The 18,514-nt window shown below is 37.1% G+C and overlaps 1 protein-coding gene across 3 annotated transcripts in view; it reads left to right on the forward strand.

The window, feature by feature from the left end:
- The window catches only part of LOC131064396 (uncharacterized), a 375,046-nt gene that overhangs the window by 173,341 nt on the left and 183,191 nt on the right, over positions 1-18,514 (forward strand). For all 3 annotated transcript variants that reach the window (XM_057998528.2, XM_057998529.2, XM_057998527.2), the window contains one exon: positions 7,915-8,094. In XM_057998528.2, the coding sequence (XP_057854511.2) occupies positions 7,915-8,094 (180 nt within the window). The remainder of the gene's footprint in view (positions 1-7,914; positions 8,095-18,514) is intronic.

Raw genomic sequence — 18,514 nt, forward strand, 5'->3', positions numbered from 1 at the left:
CCAAAAATGGCCAAAATCTGAAAGTACAATTTCTACTTACAATGGCATCAATCTAATAGCATCATGTGAAAGTAGACGAAAAAATACGCACTTTAAAAAAAAACGGCATCTGAAAAGGAGGTCGTATGACCCCAAATGAAGCCTCTGAAGTTGCAGAAACTGGGATTACTCAGGTACAGTCACCAAAAACTGCATTTTCTGAAAAATCCATGCATCAAAATCAAAAAATTTCTTCACCACTGTGGAGAGCACGAAATTCTAGCCCATTTCAAAAAAAGTTGCACCCAAAAAGGAGCAAAAATGAGCAAGTTATGGCCATTTGAAGTTGAACTGCAAAATCAAAAAGCTCAATGAGAGGGGCCTGCCAAATTTTTGAAAAATGCTGATGTGGCGCTGACGTCAGCAATTCACTGTGTTAAATTTGACAGCCGTATGACCGTCGCAAAAACTTCACCTATCTGTTGACTGGGTGTCCGTACTGTACGGATTGCTGACTCTGCAGTACGGATGCTGACGTGGAAGGGTTTGTACCCGCGGGCCAGTGGCCGCCTGCCATGTGGCGGGCGCGGGTTCGCAGGGTGTACTGAGGCGGCGGCGATCTAGGCGTCGCTGGAGGCGGGAGTTTGCCGGAGGGAGGGTAGTCGCCGGAGGCGGCGTTGGTGCTGCCTGGAGGCGGCGGGAGGCGTGGCTAGGCAGCCTGCGCAGGCGGCGGCGGCGGCGGAGCGGCTGTGCAGGGGGCAGCTGCAGGGGCCGCTGGAGGAGCTGCTGTCGAGGAGTTGCGTGCGGATGGCGGCAGCGTCGCAGGCAACGGTGGAATAGGGCGGCGTCGGCGGGTCGTGACGGTCTGCGGGCGGCGTCGGCGTGAGAAGGACGGGACGGTCGAGTACAGGTACGCGACCTGTGCTGCAGACCTGCAGGGTACGGCAGGTCACGGGGGGGGGGGGTCTGCGGACCCCCCAAAAAAAAACTTTTTGATTTTTTTTGTTTTTTTTTTTGATTTGATTTTTCAATTTTTTTTTTTTGATTTTGATTTTTCGAAAAATATTTTCAAAAAAATTATTTTTTTTTCGAAAATATATAAAAAAATTTGAAAATCCATACGATTATAGCAAAATTGGCGAAATTTTTTTTCTCACCAAAATAGGCCGACTTTATAACCAAAATTCATGGAAACGGCCTTCTGGATGCAATGGCGGGGTTGGATCTGGTCTAGGACGCCTCCAAAAGATGCTGCTCCTCAGATCTGCCTCTTGATGTCGCAATAATGCCTCTTCAAGACGAATCAATGAAGCCCCAATAGCTCTGATACCATGTGAGATTTTGCCAAGATCAAGAGCTCAATGAAATGTACAAAATAGAGACACAATATAGGACAAGAATAAACTGTATTTTCATCAATAGAAAATGATCAATAATCAAAATTCAATAGTTACATACAATTTAGATGAGCTTGCTTATATAGGCAAGGCTAGGGATATGTGAGCACACAAACATGACATGTGGCTCAATAAGAAACAAGGGTAGGTAGGAAATAGGTGTGGGTAGGTAGGAGAAATAATATAATAGTCCACATGAGGTGGATCACCCACTGAATGTGGAGTGTAACAACAAGAGTGGAGTGTAACAACAAGATCAACACCATAAAAGGTGGAATTTCTCCTACACACACTATTCCAATGTGGCACACACACCCAAACTATTATGAAATGCATTTCCTAAGTAAACTTAAGTAAAGTGTAATAATATCCAAGATGAATAATTATTTACACCAACAACGATAACATTATCAAATAGAAGCTAATTTGATCACATAATTATAAATGCAAATTATAGTTGAAGGAAATAGCAGACTTATATATAAATATTGTCAAATGTATACAAAACTCGTGGAATATGAAATGCATGATATCGAATGTTCCAAACAAATATCAAAACAATAACTAGAAGTCAATGGCCTAGAGGAGCCTGCATCCCTCCTATGAAGGCATCTAAGGTATGCCCCACTAACTTGTTGGGGTTTGGGAGTGGAGACGCTAATGGGTTTGAGTAGCAGTGATAAGCTACACGAGGTGTTAGATGTGAGGAAAACCCAATGATAGAAAAGAGAGAGTGAAGAGAGCAAAATGATCTTTGTATTGGGTGAAATGATGGTTTTAGGTACATTTTAGGGTTTTTGGATCCAAAAAAAGGTAAAAAAATGTTATTTTTTGAGATTCGTTTATTTGTTTGGCCAAGTTTGGTAGTGGAGACACGAATGAATTTGAGGGGTAGCAGTGATAAGCTACACGAGTTGTTAGATGTGAGGAAAACCCAATGATAGAAAAGAGAGAGTGAAAAGAGAAAGATGATCTTTGTATTGGGCGAAATGATGGCTTTAGGTACATTTTAGGGTTTTTGGATGCAAAAAATGAAAAATATTTGTTTTTGTTATTTTCTTGGATTTTTTTTTTGAGTTTGGCCGAGTTTGGGCATCAGGATTCGTTGAGACCACTTTGAGTTTGCAAGTTCACAAGACTTTGCGGGTCTCACCAAGACTCATTCGAGTCCAAGTTGTTGGGACTCGTCGAGGGTCACCCAATTCGGGATTCGCTAAGTCTAGGTGAGTTTGGGCGAGTGTCATATCACTATATTGAACTAATCAAATAGTAGATACTTTGATCATGCATATAAGTATACATGAATCATGAGTATAAAAATGAATTTTAGCTGAAGGAAACAACATTGGTGGATATATAAATTTAAAATTATAAGTAATGTCAAATGAAGACAAGTCTCTTAGCTAATGAAATCTAGCCTCGGACTTAGACTTTGTGATATCCCCAATTGAACAAGGTCTGGTAATACAACGTGAGGCCAGCATTGGTGGTCCTCGATACAAGCATCACTAGTCAAAAGCGAACCAAGCACCATGAGAGAAGATCATTCAATGGATAAAGAACTAGTATTGAGGAATGATAGCCTCTAGAACGAAGGTCAAGCTAGACACAATGGTAAACTAATTAACATCGGTCGACTAACAAAAGAATACAATACCCTATCCAATTAAGTTATAAGCAAACAAACCACCGATCAAGGGAAGTAATAAAAAGACATGATTAAGGAAAGGAAGAGATAAAATGATTTCAAGAGACAAGAGATGTGACTCTTGTAACACTTCCTTAGCATATATTATGAGCACCCAATACATGTTGGATGCATTGTGGGAGATATAATTCTAATCCTCTGAAAATTTGTTCTGTGGAAAGCCGATTACCAACCCACAGTCCATGTACAAACCTATAGAAACAAACATAGATTGTATTAAGGGAGTGCAGAGATTAAGGGATATACTATAGATACAGCAACGTCCTGAAGAACAGATCAAGGCACTATCTTATATATAGTCATTCTGAGCATGATAATGGTTCATATGTAATCAAATATAAATTTCAGACACAGCATCATCTTGAAGGATAAACCAAGGACATTATCTTATATACAGTTATTTTGTATACAATACATATATATATATTCAGACTGTGTACATCGGATTACGTCGCATTTCATAAGTGAGTTATCTTAGAACAATTATAATCTCAATAAATTGCATAAGAGAGGAAGTCTTGAAGGGGACATTACAGACATGATGCCCAAACTCAAGAAAGACTTGGCAAATTGAAAAAACCATGTAATGTAGAGGTATTTCAGGATTGAAAACTTGTTTTAAGTGTTTCAAGAACCTGTTAATAAAGAATCTTTAAAGATACAATAAACTAATCAAATAGAAGATGCTTTGACCATGTACACAAGTATACATCAATCACAAGTATAAAAATGAATTTTAGCTATTTTTAACAACATTGGTAGATATATAAATTTAAAATTATAAATATATTCAAATGTATACAAATGTCATGGATAATAAAATCCATTGCATAAAAACCAAAAATTTATGTCTATTGCTCATAGGAGCTTGCACAACTTGTTACAAAATCATGACAAATCATGTTCTAGTATCTAAGACATGCCTATAATGTGTATATTCAAATGAGAGATTTACTATTGAGTTTTTTTAAGAAGCCTTGAAGCCTGCATGTTCTGTTGTCAAACTCATTAAGAAAGAGGAATGATTAAGAAAACAAATAACTATTTATGTTTCTGTTTGACCTTGATTGGGATTCTAATAGATGGGATTGTTCTATGAGCTGTTTGTGCAAGGCATGATTGATACATTTTTGCATTTCCTACCAACTATGACTTAACTAGTATTTAGCAGTATATAACTATAATATGCCAATTTTGTTGGTGGTAGTCATATACTAAACAAGCTGTCGAATGTATGAAAGAAGACAATCCTTGGTTTTGTGTTTGATTGTGAAGATGTAGAGATTTACAACAAGGGATATCTATTTTGTAGATTTTATGATAATGATTCATAATTGGTCCATTACTTGGTTAGACTTATAGTTTGATGGGGGTTTGGGGGCAATGCCCACAATAGGTTTGTGGGACAGCGACCCTCATAGGGGTTTGGGAGTAGAGTCCCTAACAACGTCAAGGTATCATGCTCCTTGTGGGGTCCGAGGGTAGCACCCTTGGCACATTCCTTATGTTATAGGGTGAGGTCAAGGCATGAAGCCTCCACCACCAAGCCCAAATGAAGACCCTCAAAACTACATAGAGCTTTATGACATACACCATTTTTATTCTTTTTGTGAATCCTCAATGGGCATATCATAAATCAAACAAACATGTTATAGGGCGAGGTCAAGGTGTGAAGCCCCTCCCACCAAACGCAAATGAAGACCATCAAAACCACATAGAGCTTTATGACATACACCATTTTCATTTTCTTTTGTAAATCCTAGATGGGGATGTCATAAATCAAACAAACACTGAAAGGTTGTAAGTTTTTTTAAAAAAGTAACTAAATTGTTGGAATAGCACTTCATTTTTCTTGTTATTTTTATTTATTTTTTTCCTTGATCATGTTGTGGTCCAGTCTAGCTTGCAGGACTCATTGGGTACCTGAATCTGAAGTCTATAGGACTCAGTTAGATCCCCTCATGTTCCAGCTCATTGAGTCTTGACAAGTCTAGGCAAGTGTTGTAACTATCGTTGTAAGGCTGCAAGAGCCTCGACCCTTTCAGTTTCACTTATATTGTGTACAACAACCCCTAGTAAAAACAACATTAGTATTTGCTTCTATAGCAACAGTTATTATTTTAATTACTAAAAGTAATAAGGATGATATAATCCAGAAAATTAATATTAACTTCACAGATAACTAGCTTAATAAAAAATATTAAAAACCATGGGGACAACATTGAAAAACCAGCGATATATAAATGAATTCAAACTATCACTTATGTCATTGATATGGAATTGATTGTGAATCAAAATAATTCTCTAGTTGAAGTACAATTGTGATCCTTGTTTAGAATTTGCCAACTGGAGTTGAGGGTTTTCAGCCTCAAATCTAAAGAGATTCCAAGAAGGTTTCTTTCCTCCAGAAATCACCAGCCAAGGGATTTTCCTCCTTGAGTGCAATATGAAAATTGAAATTAAAATATGATGAAGATGAACAATGATGATGAAAAATGAGCCTCAGCTTATTGTTTGTAGGTGTTTTGCATTGGGCCCTCTATTTTTTTATTTTTTTCCCCCTCCAAGTATTCTATAAATACTTTTAAATTACATTTGGGGATCAAGTTTTGAATTATGTTTTAAATTAAGTGTTAAAAACATTTTTTAAATAATATTTAAGTGACATTTCGAAAATGAATTAATTGGTCCCACTTGAAATATTATTTATATTTTTTGAAAATGGGACATGACAAAAAGAGGCCACTCAAGCATCTATAGATTTGAGGTGTTCTGCAATTCTTTATATTGAGTAAGAACTAAGAATAATCAATTGCACTAGAGATGATGAAGAATTAGATGCTTCCTTTTTGCATTTGAAGGGTTGTTTGAAAAGCTTGCACTAGATGTAATCAAAGACAAAGAAAAATTGATTGTAGGAGTTGATGATTTTGTTCAATATATATTTAAATACTTTCATTGCTAGAAGACCAAGATAGTTTTATATTAGGAAATTTTTGCCTCATGTTTAACTATTTCCATAAGCACTAATGGAATTTCTCAGTTGACATCTTTACTAGAGACAAAGACTTCTCTATTAGAGGTTGATATTGTTGTTTGTGATATCAGTGAAGGATCATGGTTGAAAGGAGAGAAATATCTTGAGGATTTCGTTATTCTCAAAGATAATTCAGTTGTAGAGACACTCATCATAGGGAAAATCTATGGAGAAGATTCATTACTAGACCTTGATAGTTTTCTACGTCTTTAGAGTAGCTCTTTAGTGACAGATAGTGTGAATTTTCTCTTAAAGTATGACTCATTTCTATCTTCAAAAGATCCCATATGTATCAATGCGAAAGTAGGTGTTGAACATTCATTAGTCATTAGTGAGCCCATGTTAGAAACATTCAATTCTTATGATGAATGTCAAGATTATTAGAAGGAAATAGAGCATGAGGTTGTTATCATTCTCGAAGATGTGTTGTAGTAATAAGATTATGCAAGATGTATCAAAAAGTAATCTTCAATAGATGTGGTTGAATTCCAACAAGATGGAAGACCACCTTGAATCGCAAAGCATTGATAAATTCTTATAAGTGTTTTCTTTGCATGAAATTCAAAATCTTCGAGCTGTTCTTTGCAATGGATTGTTGATGTCATGTGTAAGTTTGTGCTACCATGAATTCATTCTCAACTCACAAGGAAAGTGTCTAGATTTTCCCAGATTGTAAATCGTTTTGCGTGACATATTTTGTGTACTTCTGTTCACACTTGTAAAGGAGTGTTTTTGTTTTGCATGATATGTTGTATCGTGTTTTTACTTTCATAATGTAGTTGTTATGTACAATTGTATTTACAAACTTGCAAATATGGGGCAGTGCCTCTAGACCCTTGCAAGGTGCATTGCTCCTCGACCCTAATAGTAGTGTAGCCCCTAGATCCTCATTAAGTCATTTGATACATTTTGCATAATTTTTTTTTTTGTCAAAAGTCTAAGTTTTTGCTAAGTTAGAAACTTTTGGCTTGCTGAGTACTTTGAGAGTTTGAGTTTGTGAACCATGGTTGACTTGGCAATTCCACCACTTATGTACATGGTATCAAATTTTAATAGAGGTGAGACACGTATGTCAATTTGCATATGGAATTAGACTCCTATTGTGATTTCCTCTCAAAAGGAAATATGCCTAAAAGAATTGGCAACAATACTCCAGCATAGTAGCTTGATCACTAGGACATTTAGGAAGCATCTAGAGGTATGAAGAAATGCCACAAGCTCAAATGTATGTGAAGGTAGGGAATTGGATGAAGCAATCTGCACACTTTGAAATGATTGCATGTAATGTCCCCTTCTGACACGTAAGCATATCTTTGGCCATTAGTTTATGGTTGTTAGGTAGAATGAAGGGAGCAGATAGTAATGAAGACATTGTAAATGATGGGTAAAATTTAATGAAATTGGCAGTATCCCAACTATGCTATAATGTTTATGAGAATTGTTCTTCAATGGTAACAGTCTATATGAGCACTTGTTTATGAATCTGGGGATTTGCTGGTAACTCTTTGTTTTCATTTAAACAGCTAATTGCTTGTGTTGTTTACTTAATTCAATCTACAGTGGATTTCTGTTGTTCCTTATTTTTACCTTATTGATTATAAAAACAAAATGCTACTCTGAGTATTGTCAACTCGTGTTCGTCTTATAAACAACATACTGTGGCCATCTGTGATAAATTCAGTTATTGCACAAAATTCATCTCTGCAAACGTAGATAAACTTGACATCTCTATTATAATGTTGGAAGTCTTAATTTTCTTAGCTGCTGATGTTTATCTCATGGAATTAATGCAGGTCAGATGGTTCAGTTTTGATCCCAACGTTCATGTAGAAAGGGAACAAATGTGCTGTTACCTTACTCGCACAACTTTGTCCACCCACCAGCTTATTAAAGAAAATTTACACGAGACACCAACATATGGGGGCTGGGTTGAATCAAAGGGGCCTCGATACTGTCCATCTATTGAAGATAAGGTACATATAAGATTCTTTCAATAATGTTATGATATGCTTTATACCTGGATCTTCATTCAATTTGTTTCTTTGTATTCATTTTTGTAATATCCCCAATCAAAAGTAACGTCTATCACCTTGGATCAGATCAAAACTTTTATTAAGTTACAGGCAACAACATCCTTGCACGTGATAGTTCCAGGTGTTCCAGTTCAAAGTCCTTGTATGATTAGAGAGAAGATGTTGCCTCCATCTTATCGATCTAATTCAACATTAATACATAGGACACAACAATTTTATTACTATAGGCAGCGATAGAGTAACATTTAGTAATAATAAGATCTGTCTTAACTATGGACAGCATTCAAACAATATTAATTATAGTATGATCCATAATTGCAATTAGCAAAACAAAGATTACGATGATGCAACGGTTTACGTATTAAACAAAGAGAAAAGCATCGATAATAATTAATGGAAGAGGCTTCGTCGATTGTTCATGAAGAGACGGCAAGAAAAGACAACCGTTAGGAAGGGTTGCAACCAAATAGAAGACAGATCCCTTCGCTGCTTCTAGAGGGATATATATATAGGGCAAAGCAGCATTTGAGAAACTAGGAAGACAAGGGATTATCGATTGTGTTTCTAACCCAGTCAGATTGCTCTCAGAAGAACCAGCACTGAAGGCAAGATATCATGTGCATAAAGAATACAGACATATATCAGAAATAGCACGTATCTCTGTGTATATATTGCGCAGATTGAAATATTATCATTTGGCATACCTTTAAAATATATATTGGATATTGTAACATTCTGTTATTCAGTCCAGATTTTGTTCTTTGAATGATGTCACCATTATTCATCAGTTATAGTTCCTAGTTAATATCAATTTCAAGATAACATCAGCATCATAAGGAAAGACATCCCGTGTAATCAAGAATTAATAAATAATCGTCCTTATTTTGTAAATAACCAAATAAAGGGGACATCACAGTGGTATCAGAGCAATATTCCTGCCTTCTTGTGGGAACGCAGTTAATGCAAACTTATCAACGTAGAAGGGGCCAATCAGCCATGGCAGAACAGTTGGCAAATGAACTCAGGACATTCATGGAGCAGACTAATGACAAATTTGAGAAGACAAACCAACTGATCCTCCGAGCTATCCAAAGCATGAACAGAAACAATGCACGAGCTAATCCGAATCAGGAAAGAGATACCTATTCCAATCATTCTGAAAATGAACACTCAACTCAAGCTTCTATTCTTAGGTCCACCATGCCATCATTCTTGCCTAGAGAAGAACCTATGCCTGATGAAGAAGAACCAATAACTGAAAGTGTAGAAGAACTAGCAAAAATGTATGGAAGATTGGACCCCGAGGTACAAGGGAGTATTCCCTTTAAGTAGTACTATGAAGTCAAGACACAAGCTAACCCCAATAGAAGAAGAAGACACACCAACAAAGATCTCAAGGCAAGGATAAGTAAAATGACCTTGCTCTACTTTGATGGTTCAGGGAAATTTACCGCTCAATCATGGGTCCAGAAATTGGACACATATCTATCACTAAGTCCTTTGACGGAGGAGAACGCCATCAAGTTTGCTACACTTCATCTAGCTGGGACAACACACGATTGGTGGCATCATAGCCTTATCACTCAAGGTCATCAAAACATCACCGCCTATAGTGAATTCACTCAAAGGCACTCGGAATGGTACTTAAAGAATTAACTCTACTCACTCAGCAAGGAACTGTAGAAGATTATGCCAATAAATTTCAAAGATTAGCAGGCATGGTTCTTGATCTCTACCAAGGAAGGCTTACCTATCTATTTATAGGACTCAAGGAGTCAATTTAAAAAATAGTAAACCCCTTGGATCCTCAAAGTTTGGGTGAAGCAATACAAAGGGCCATTAAAGTTGAAGCCAACTACTCCAAAGAAAAATCAAAATATATGGCTTCCAAAGCATATTCAAAGAATCCTCATAGAGATGAAGACCATAAAGAGAAAGGGACACCATGCTATTTCTGCAAAGAAATATGGAAACCAATACATAGATGCCAAACCAAAGATGGCCTAGGCCAAAGAGAGGACCTGAGAAGAAAGAATCTATGTTTCAAATGCAAAGAACCATGGAGACCTGATCATCAATGAAAAAGAGGTCAAATACACCAAATAGAAGAAATTGAGGATGGGGGTACTAAAGGGAGTCTATACAAAAGGGCACGGCTAGAAGAGGAAGAGCATGGAACATTGGCAGTTATTTCACATGAACATGAACATAGACCTTTAAGACTTAAAGGGACTCTAGAAGGGAAAAAAGTAATTGCCTTGGTGGATAGTGGGGTCTCCTACAATTTCACAAATAAGAATTTAGTGGCAAAAAAGAAGCTGAATGCCAAAGAATTTGTCATAAACCCTCCTTGGACATTGGATTATTATGATTAAATAAATACGATAATTAAAACATTTATTAATTAACATTTAATAATATTGGAAAATTGTCTCATTTATGAGACTTCACGATTTTCCTCTAAAGTGAGAGGGTTGTCATAACCCCACATCCTGGTGATGTAATTAATACTAGTTTTTGTGATTCTTCATCATAATAATAAATTATCATTTACTATGTAATTAATTATTGATGGTAATAGTAGTATTAATCATTCATTAATATAAAAATAAAATTAATTCTCACTTGGCTCAAAGCAACAATTGTATTGAAACCTTTGCTTGTTACACAAGGTAAACAGCATTGAGTAAGATTATTAAATGCTAATATTTAAATAGTGACGAGGTACAAAGTATAATAAGACAGACCTTAGCATCTAATAATAAAGATAATACTCAATGATATCTCCGTTACCGATCAAAGATATAAGAAGGCCATTGATCACACTCTCGGAGGGGAAGGGGAGATGTCCCCATCCAGACAATCAAAACATGATGATGCCACTCTAGAATAGAATTTAAAAATTAAATAATAATACAATTAAGATATGAAATATTTATTTAACCAACAGACAAGATTTAATATATAATTTATATTTATTAAATATTAATATTAATTTCATATTTATTAAATAATAATAATAAAAGTAATATAAATAAATGAATAGTAATAAAATAAATATCTAATGAGAACATTCGAGTAAAGACTTGGTCAATATCGGTGTATGAACAGCCAGCGCTCAAACTAATATCCATGACTGGCCACGAGATAATTATAGTCAGCATCAATGAGGAATATGTTTTTTGATCGAATATAATAATATTATCGATGGAATATCTCATCCCGAATAATCAATATAATCCAACATGATTACATCTATAGGTAGCGATGAAATAGAGACTATCGTATGGCTAGCAATTCATTAACAAATAATCATCAATAAATCGAGGATATGCAAACTACTAGTGGAGAGACATGATTAGGAAGAGACCTGTCTCTCTGATAACCAAGCGATACAACCATTCCATCGTGCAAGATACATAAGGGAAGTGTATCAGCGATGAAAGAAAGGAAGAAAAAAACACAAAAAAAAAGAAGAGTGAGCGCCAGCCAAAAGTCGTCCAAATTAATCAAGGGAAGGCGCACCTCAGGTATGGTTTCCATCACTCATAAGAATGATAATGTTTATTGTTTTATATTACAATGTAATACGTATACATTCAGTAAAACAGAAATAACCACCACATGACAGAACTGTTATTAAGTTACGGGCAGTAACATCCTTGTTTTGAGTGGTATGCATAGGGGATGTGTTTAGTAAGTAGGCTTAATATATGCAGCCCGATAATGTGTGTATGCAGAATTTAATAAAAATACTAACATAGATTGCAATATGTATAATACTAATATTTAATTCATAACAGTGGCAGACCAGAACTGTTATACGTCAGACCTGTCTGCCTTTCACCAGCCACTATATATACTAATAACCAATGTGTTAAGCAGTGGTAGTATCAAAAATGTATATAATAGGTAATTAACAAATACATCAATAATTGGTTATATTATTTTAATTTATTTATTTATGTGTATATATATATATAGATATTAAGGATGAAATATCAATAAGGTTATACACACACACACATATATATATATAGACATATAATTTCTTAATCAGATAAATAACAATATGAGATTGTAAATCAAAAGGAACCCATAAGATAAAAGACGGTAAGGAGGATATGTCTATATGTCCTTGTTACTACTGTCAGTGTTTAAGAACTTGGGAAGGAGATGTTTTTATGTTGGGGACATCAAATTTGGTTTGACACTCGCATTAAGGATTATGGATGTGGGATAGATGAACAATTTATTAATAATTTGGGCAGTGGAATATCACTGATTAGATTCAGGTTAAGGTGGAAATATCTCCTAATTTATTTAGTTTGCGTCATAAGTATATTGAAATAGATTGATTATGGTTAAAACATGTCTAAGCCTAGTAAAGGACAGTTATAATATCAGACCCTCCTTGATAGAGAATTCCGATCACTTATTAATCTCGCTATTTCTATTGAGATATAGATATGTGTTCAAATGTCAAACCATTACTAAAAGACTTATTTCTTTGAGGATACTGGAAGTGATTTCCCTGTATCTGCAAGCTTTAGTATTGCCCAATCTAGGAATATTAACCAGGGGACATTACAGAATTTAAAGGGTTCAAAGTGGTTTTAGCAAATGGAGCTAGAGCTATAGCACATTGCACCACAATAATTCCCCAACTAGAAATTAAGGTGGGAGATCATACAATACATGGAAACTTCTATGTAGTAACATTGGGAAATGATGTAATACTCGGGACACCTTGGATCCACTCATTGTGACGTTTCACCATGTATCTTCCAAATCTAGAGATATGTTTTCAGCATGATGGATGGAAGGTAATATTGAAGGGACTACTGAATGGAGCTCCAAGAGTAGTTTCATGCAAAAGAATGGAAATAATCATTCGACATGGACAAGGGGAATGGATTGCACAATTTGTCATCCTAGACAAATCTGCTCCCAACAAACCAATGATCCATACAGACATTCAACCCATATTGAGGAAGCATAAGAAGGTCTTTGAAGATATCCCACGAGGTACTCCGCCAAGGAGAGGGTTTGAACACTCCATAGAACTCGAAGAAGGAGCCAAGCCAGCGATTGCCACTCCCTATAGGCATCCATGAAGATTCAAGGAGGAGATCGAGAAAACTATCAAAGAGTTACTAGAAATGGGGCACATTCAACTAAGCTTCAGCCCCTTTGCATCTTCGGTTGTTCTAGTCAAGAAGAAGGACGACACCATGAGGATGTGCATAGCTTATCGAGCCCTCAACATTAAAACAATCAAGAACAGGTATCCTATACCAAGGATAGATGAGTTGATCAATGAGCTTCATGGAGCATGGTATTTCTCAAAAATTGATTTACGAACAGGTTACCATCAAATAAGGATGAGGAAGGAAGATGTACCCAAATTATCCCTTCGGTGTCATTATGGACACTTTGAGTTTTTAGTTATGCCCTTTGGCCTTACAAATGCACCGGTCACCTTCCAATCCTATATGAACCATATTTTCCGTCAACGATTGAGGAAATCCTTGCATGTATTTATTGATGGCATTCTCATTTACAACAAGACTTGGGAGAAGCATCTCCAACACATTGAAGAAGTCCCAAGTATATTAGAGATAGAATCCCTATACACTAAGGTGTCAAAATGTGAGTTTGGCATGAAGGAAAACAAAAATGAGGGACCATTACATGAAATTTTTGTCAAAAAATGAAAACTTTACTCTATGGAACGCTTCCCGAGACAAAATTTTGCCTAATCCTTGGACTGGCTTAATCCTCAGTCCATCCTTGAATTTCATTTTGAATTTCATCGCATTCTAGGTTCGTTTGCTATGTGTTTCCTTCAATTTCGGGTTTTTTCTCCCTGACTGCGGGTGGGAAATTTTCCTTGAATTGCAAGTTTTAATGGTTTCCTTTGTTTTGGTCTTTGTAGGGAAATTTTAGGCTAATTACAAGTGAACTTTATTGAAAAATAAGAACTTGTAATTTGTTTTTTATTTCCCCCTTCTTGCTTTTTGGTTAGTTAAATTAAAATAGGGATTTTTTAGATAAGTTACAAGTTTAGTTGTAATTCTTTTGAAAAACCCCTACTTTAATGTCTTTTGCTTGTAATAGGGATTTTTAACCTCTATTACATATGTGCAAGTTATTAAAACTTGTTGTAGGGATTTTATTTTCCCTTTACAAGTAAAATGTAACTTGCACATCTCTCTCCAAAACCCAATTTTGCCAAGAAATGAAATAAAGTGACATTTAAAACTTGCTATTTTGCCTTAAAAACTTGCACATTTTGGAGGATTTTAAACTTGTAATTGCATTTTAAAAACCTGATTTTGCCTTGTTGATGGAAAACTGCAATTTTAAACTTGCTATTTCATCTAAAAAACCTGATTTTCTCCGATACATGCAAAATCGAACTTGTTCATCTTTTTCAAAAGCCTGACCAGCGAAGAAAAATGGATCTGTTGAAGATTTCAAAGCAATTTTTGTGAAGATTTGTTGGAGATGCAAGGCGTTTAGGATTCCATCCTATTCTCATGCATTTACAAACACATTTCATGCCATTTGGGGTTTATTGTTACTGGTTTTTTGAGCTAAATCAGCAAACACGTGGTTCCTTGAATCCACATTTTCGGCAATTTTTTCTCCACAAATATGCAAACTCCTAAGGCGTTTTTGGCTTTCATGCCTAGGCATTGAAGTTTGGAGAAGTTTCAGTCACTTCTTGTGCCATTTTCCCCCTTGATAAGCAATTTTTGAATTGCGTTGATCTTCCCCATTTTCCCTCTTTACTTGTATTCGGGATTTTAAATCCCGATTACAAGTTGCATGAAAATCATTTTTCTTCCCTTACGGTTAAAATTTTTAACCATCTTTTGTTGAATTTCCAAGTTGCAAGAATGAAAAATGCCCACCCTTCCAAAATCAGGTTTTTAGAACCGGATTGCATATTCAAATTTCTCCCCTTTTTCATGAAAAAGTCGTCCCCAAAATCTTTCCATTTTTATCCATCCATAACACCTATATCCGTACTTTCCGTTCACGTCATTTCCCGCAAGTCTAATTCCCATTTTCACCCATTTCTCCATTTACCATTTTACAAGTATACTTGCATTCGGGTTTTAAAAATCCGATTGCATGTGTGCTCTTCCAAACTTGTAAAATTTTCCCCAAGATTCGAAATCGGTCGAAGTCGATTCCTGGCATTTCCCATTTATTTCACCTCTTTCTCTCACAAAATCGTGAAGTGCAAGGGTTGAAGTTCTTCCCATTTGAAGAAGGAAAAATGTTAGTTGCGGTTGATTATGATGTTGCCTTAACACTTTTAAGTCTTCATCGCAGTATACTAGGTTGTCCTTCAATGTCAGATTTGCCGTCATCTCCAATTCCGAAGAAGAAGTATAAATATGATAAGTACCAAAATGAGGTTTCACCTTCTCAAGTCTCTTCTCCTTTGGATTGCATAAAAGATACAGAGATAGGGCATGTGGACATGTCAGAATTTATCAAGAGGGTAGAGGATCTACTGGGTAGCAATATGCAGCGGTTGTTGGACAGCCATATCCATCACGCATCTTCTTTTCCAATGGCTGCCCTAGAACTTGAATTTGTTCTAGCTTGCGCCCATCACTTTGACAAGGAGACAAGAACCATTAAAAATGATGATGGTGAAGCAATAATCCGCCTTGACGCAAACACAATTGAGAAAGTCTTCAGAATACCACCTACACCTGTTTATATGGAAAACTCCAAAGATAGTGCAGCTGAGTACTATGTAAAAAGGGAGATGGAAAATAAATGGGCATACATGGTCAAACGATCTGAGATGCAATCCTTTCTTTGCACTAGGGGAATTCCGGTAATGAAATCCATCGAGATGCTATCCCATTTCTGTTCAGGGATTGGCAATGGTTGCAGCAGTCCAGCGGGTAAGGTGTGCTCAGATTTGTTTTGCTGACAGGTGGAGCATTCCCGCACGTACTGTAAAACATCGTTCTCAAGTCCCTTCCAGGAAAACCTCTCCCAATCCTGTCTGTAGGTTTTCAAGTATCCCGGGTGTCCGGCCAAGAGAGAATTGTGCATTTCCTTCAGAATCGTCTCCTTTATCTAAGACTCGGGCACTAGATAGATTTTGTCCTTGTAGTAAATGATGTCGTCAGCCACCTTGTATCTGTCATCCTGCACTTGACCATCCATCAGCTCGCACGCGAATGTATTCTTGGAGTATTCAACCAATAGATGTTCCTTCTAATCAACCGAAATTTGGGATAGAGAACATATGGCAAGCCTTCTAGCGAGGATTTGACAAAGCTCTTGATAACTTCTTAACTCCTTCAATGCATCTATCAATCCTTCATTCGACGTCATGATTCTCCCTGATATAATTAAATAATAAATTTAATTACTTTATTGTAAGGCCCCAAACTTAATAATAAATATTTCGGGCCCTTTTATTTAATTAGATTTGGTAAGTCTTAGTTGGATGTGTCGGCCCGTTTGTAACCCTTCGGGAAGTTTCCCGGAGCCCATATATATGGCCGAGTTAGTCTGTCATAGGTACGTATGCGAATTTTGATATTTTTTTGTCTTGTGCGAATTCCTGTTGGAGTTTTGGTTACCGCCATTTTAGAGGTGAAAGACTCTCCCTATTTGGTTTGTGCAGTTTCGGTGGGATTCCCTCTCACCCTATTCTGTCTTTGTACTTGTTCCGGATCTAGCAATCTGGAACCTTATCATTGTTGAATCTAATTTTACTTCTAGCATCATTTCTGGTATACATGCATGTTATCACTCTGAGTTCAATACTTGGTATGCGTGCAGAAGATCAATTTGTGAAACCGAAGGTAACCCATTGAACCACCGTACCACACGTTAGACCCCTCCCTCTAGGTCCACAGTACGGCTACTCCCTCTGCACAACACCGTATGACTTCTCCCCGTACGGTCATTGCATCCCCACACCACCGTACGACCCCTTCACCGTACAGTCACTCCATACCCATACCACAGCACACCCCTTCACCGTACGGTCTACCTTCTTCCCACCGTACGGCTTGCTTGGCTCCACCGTACGACCTACCACACACCACCGTACGGCCTATTTCGCCCACCGCACGAGCCCTCACTCCACCGTACGGTCTTCACCCTATACGACCCCCTCTTCCTACCACCGTACAGTCTATCCACTGTGCAACCGTCCTCTACCAATTCAATAGTCTTTGCTAGTTCACCGTACCGTCAAGGAGCATTACAGCTGAGTACTATGTAAAAAGGGAGAAGGATTGCAAACGTCATATTAACAGGTGGATTCAAGAGCCACGAGCTGCCTTCTCATGATGGGCTAAGTTGTACCGCTGTGACTTCAAATGAGAGATTGGAGACATCATAACTCTCCTCAGTAGGATAATGGGTCTTGAACATTCTAATGTTTTTGAGCCCTGGATCTACCAGTTCGTTATGTTCATAAGGAAGTCCCATCATATATCATGGGAAGAAGTCATTAGCGATGCCTTGTGCCAACAACTTGCAGCAGTCCCTTCCACCATGACTTTTTATATGAATTCATACTTAGTGTATTTGGCAGTGTCACTCAGACATTTCCCTGGTCTTTCTACCAAGGGTGACCACTCACTTATACCGGTATGGGAATACTATGATCAGCTGCCTTTGAGACTCAACAGATTGCATTTTAGAAGAGTTCAAGATGCATTCTTCGGTTACTTCATGTGCCAGTTTGACAGAACTCTGAAGAACAAAAGGGTATCAGATGAGGCAAGGGAAAGAGTGAATGAGTATGGATGCTTGTTTCTTCAATTCCCGACCTGTACCTATATGAGAGTCAGATGCTATAGTGGGCAGCCATACATGCTCCCTAGATACCCAACTGATAAGATCATTCCTATGGAGTTGGGAAGACAGATCATGCCTGTCCACGCTCATCAGTCCGTCAGACATAAGGTTGGAATGGGGATTTCTACAACAAATCCATTGAAAATTGGCCGGTATTCTCTTGTCACATTTGTCAAAGCCAAGGCTATGGAGACTAAGATGCAGGAAATTAAGCTCAAAAGGTTTAAGTCTAGAGCTGATTTTGAATACCAGGGTATGAAGGAAAAGATCAAAAAATCCTTTGTGCACGTGCATTGTATTGAGGATATCTGGGTAGATCTCCGTACAGAGGTGGAAATTCTAAAGATGGATTACTGCAGGCTCACCATTGAGCAAGTTGTTGATTTAAACTTGGTGGATATTCCACAAGGGATGATTGACGATGGGCATGTACTTGATCCTGAATATATTTCACGAAGGGTTGAGGAAGCTCCACTTCCTTTAATTCAATGGTCACACAAGGAGT

This window comes from Cryptomeria japonica, chromosome 5 (genome assembly GCF_030272615.1).
Source record: "Cryptomeria japonica chromosome 5, Sugi_1.0, whole genome shotgun sequence".
Lineage (NCBI taxonomy): Eukaryota > Viridiplantae > Streptophyta > Pinopsida > Cupressales > Cupressaceae > Cryptomeria > Cryptomeria japonica.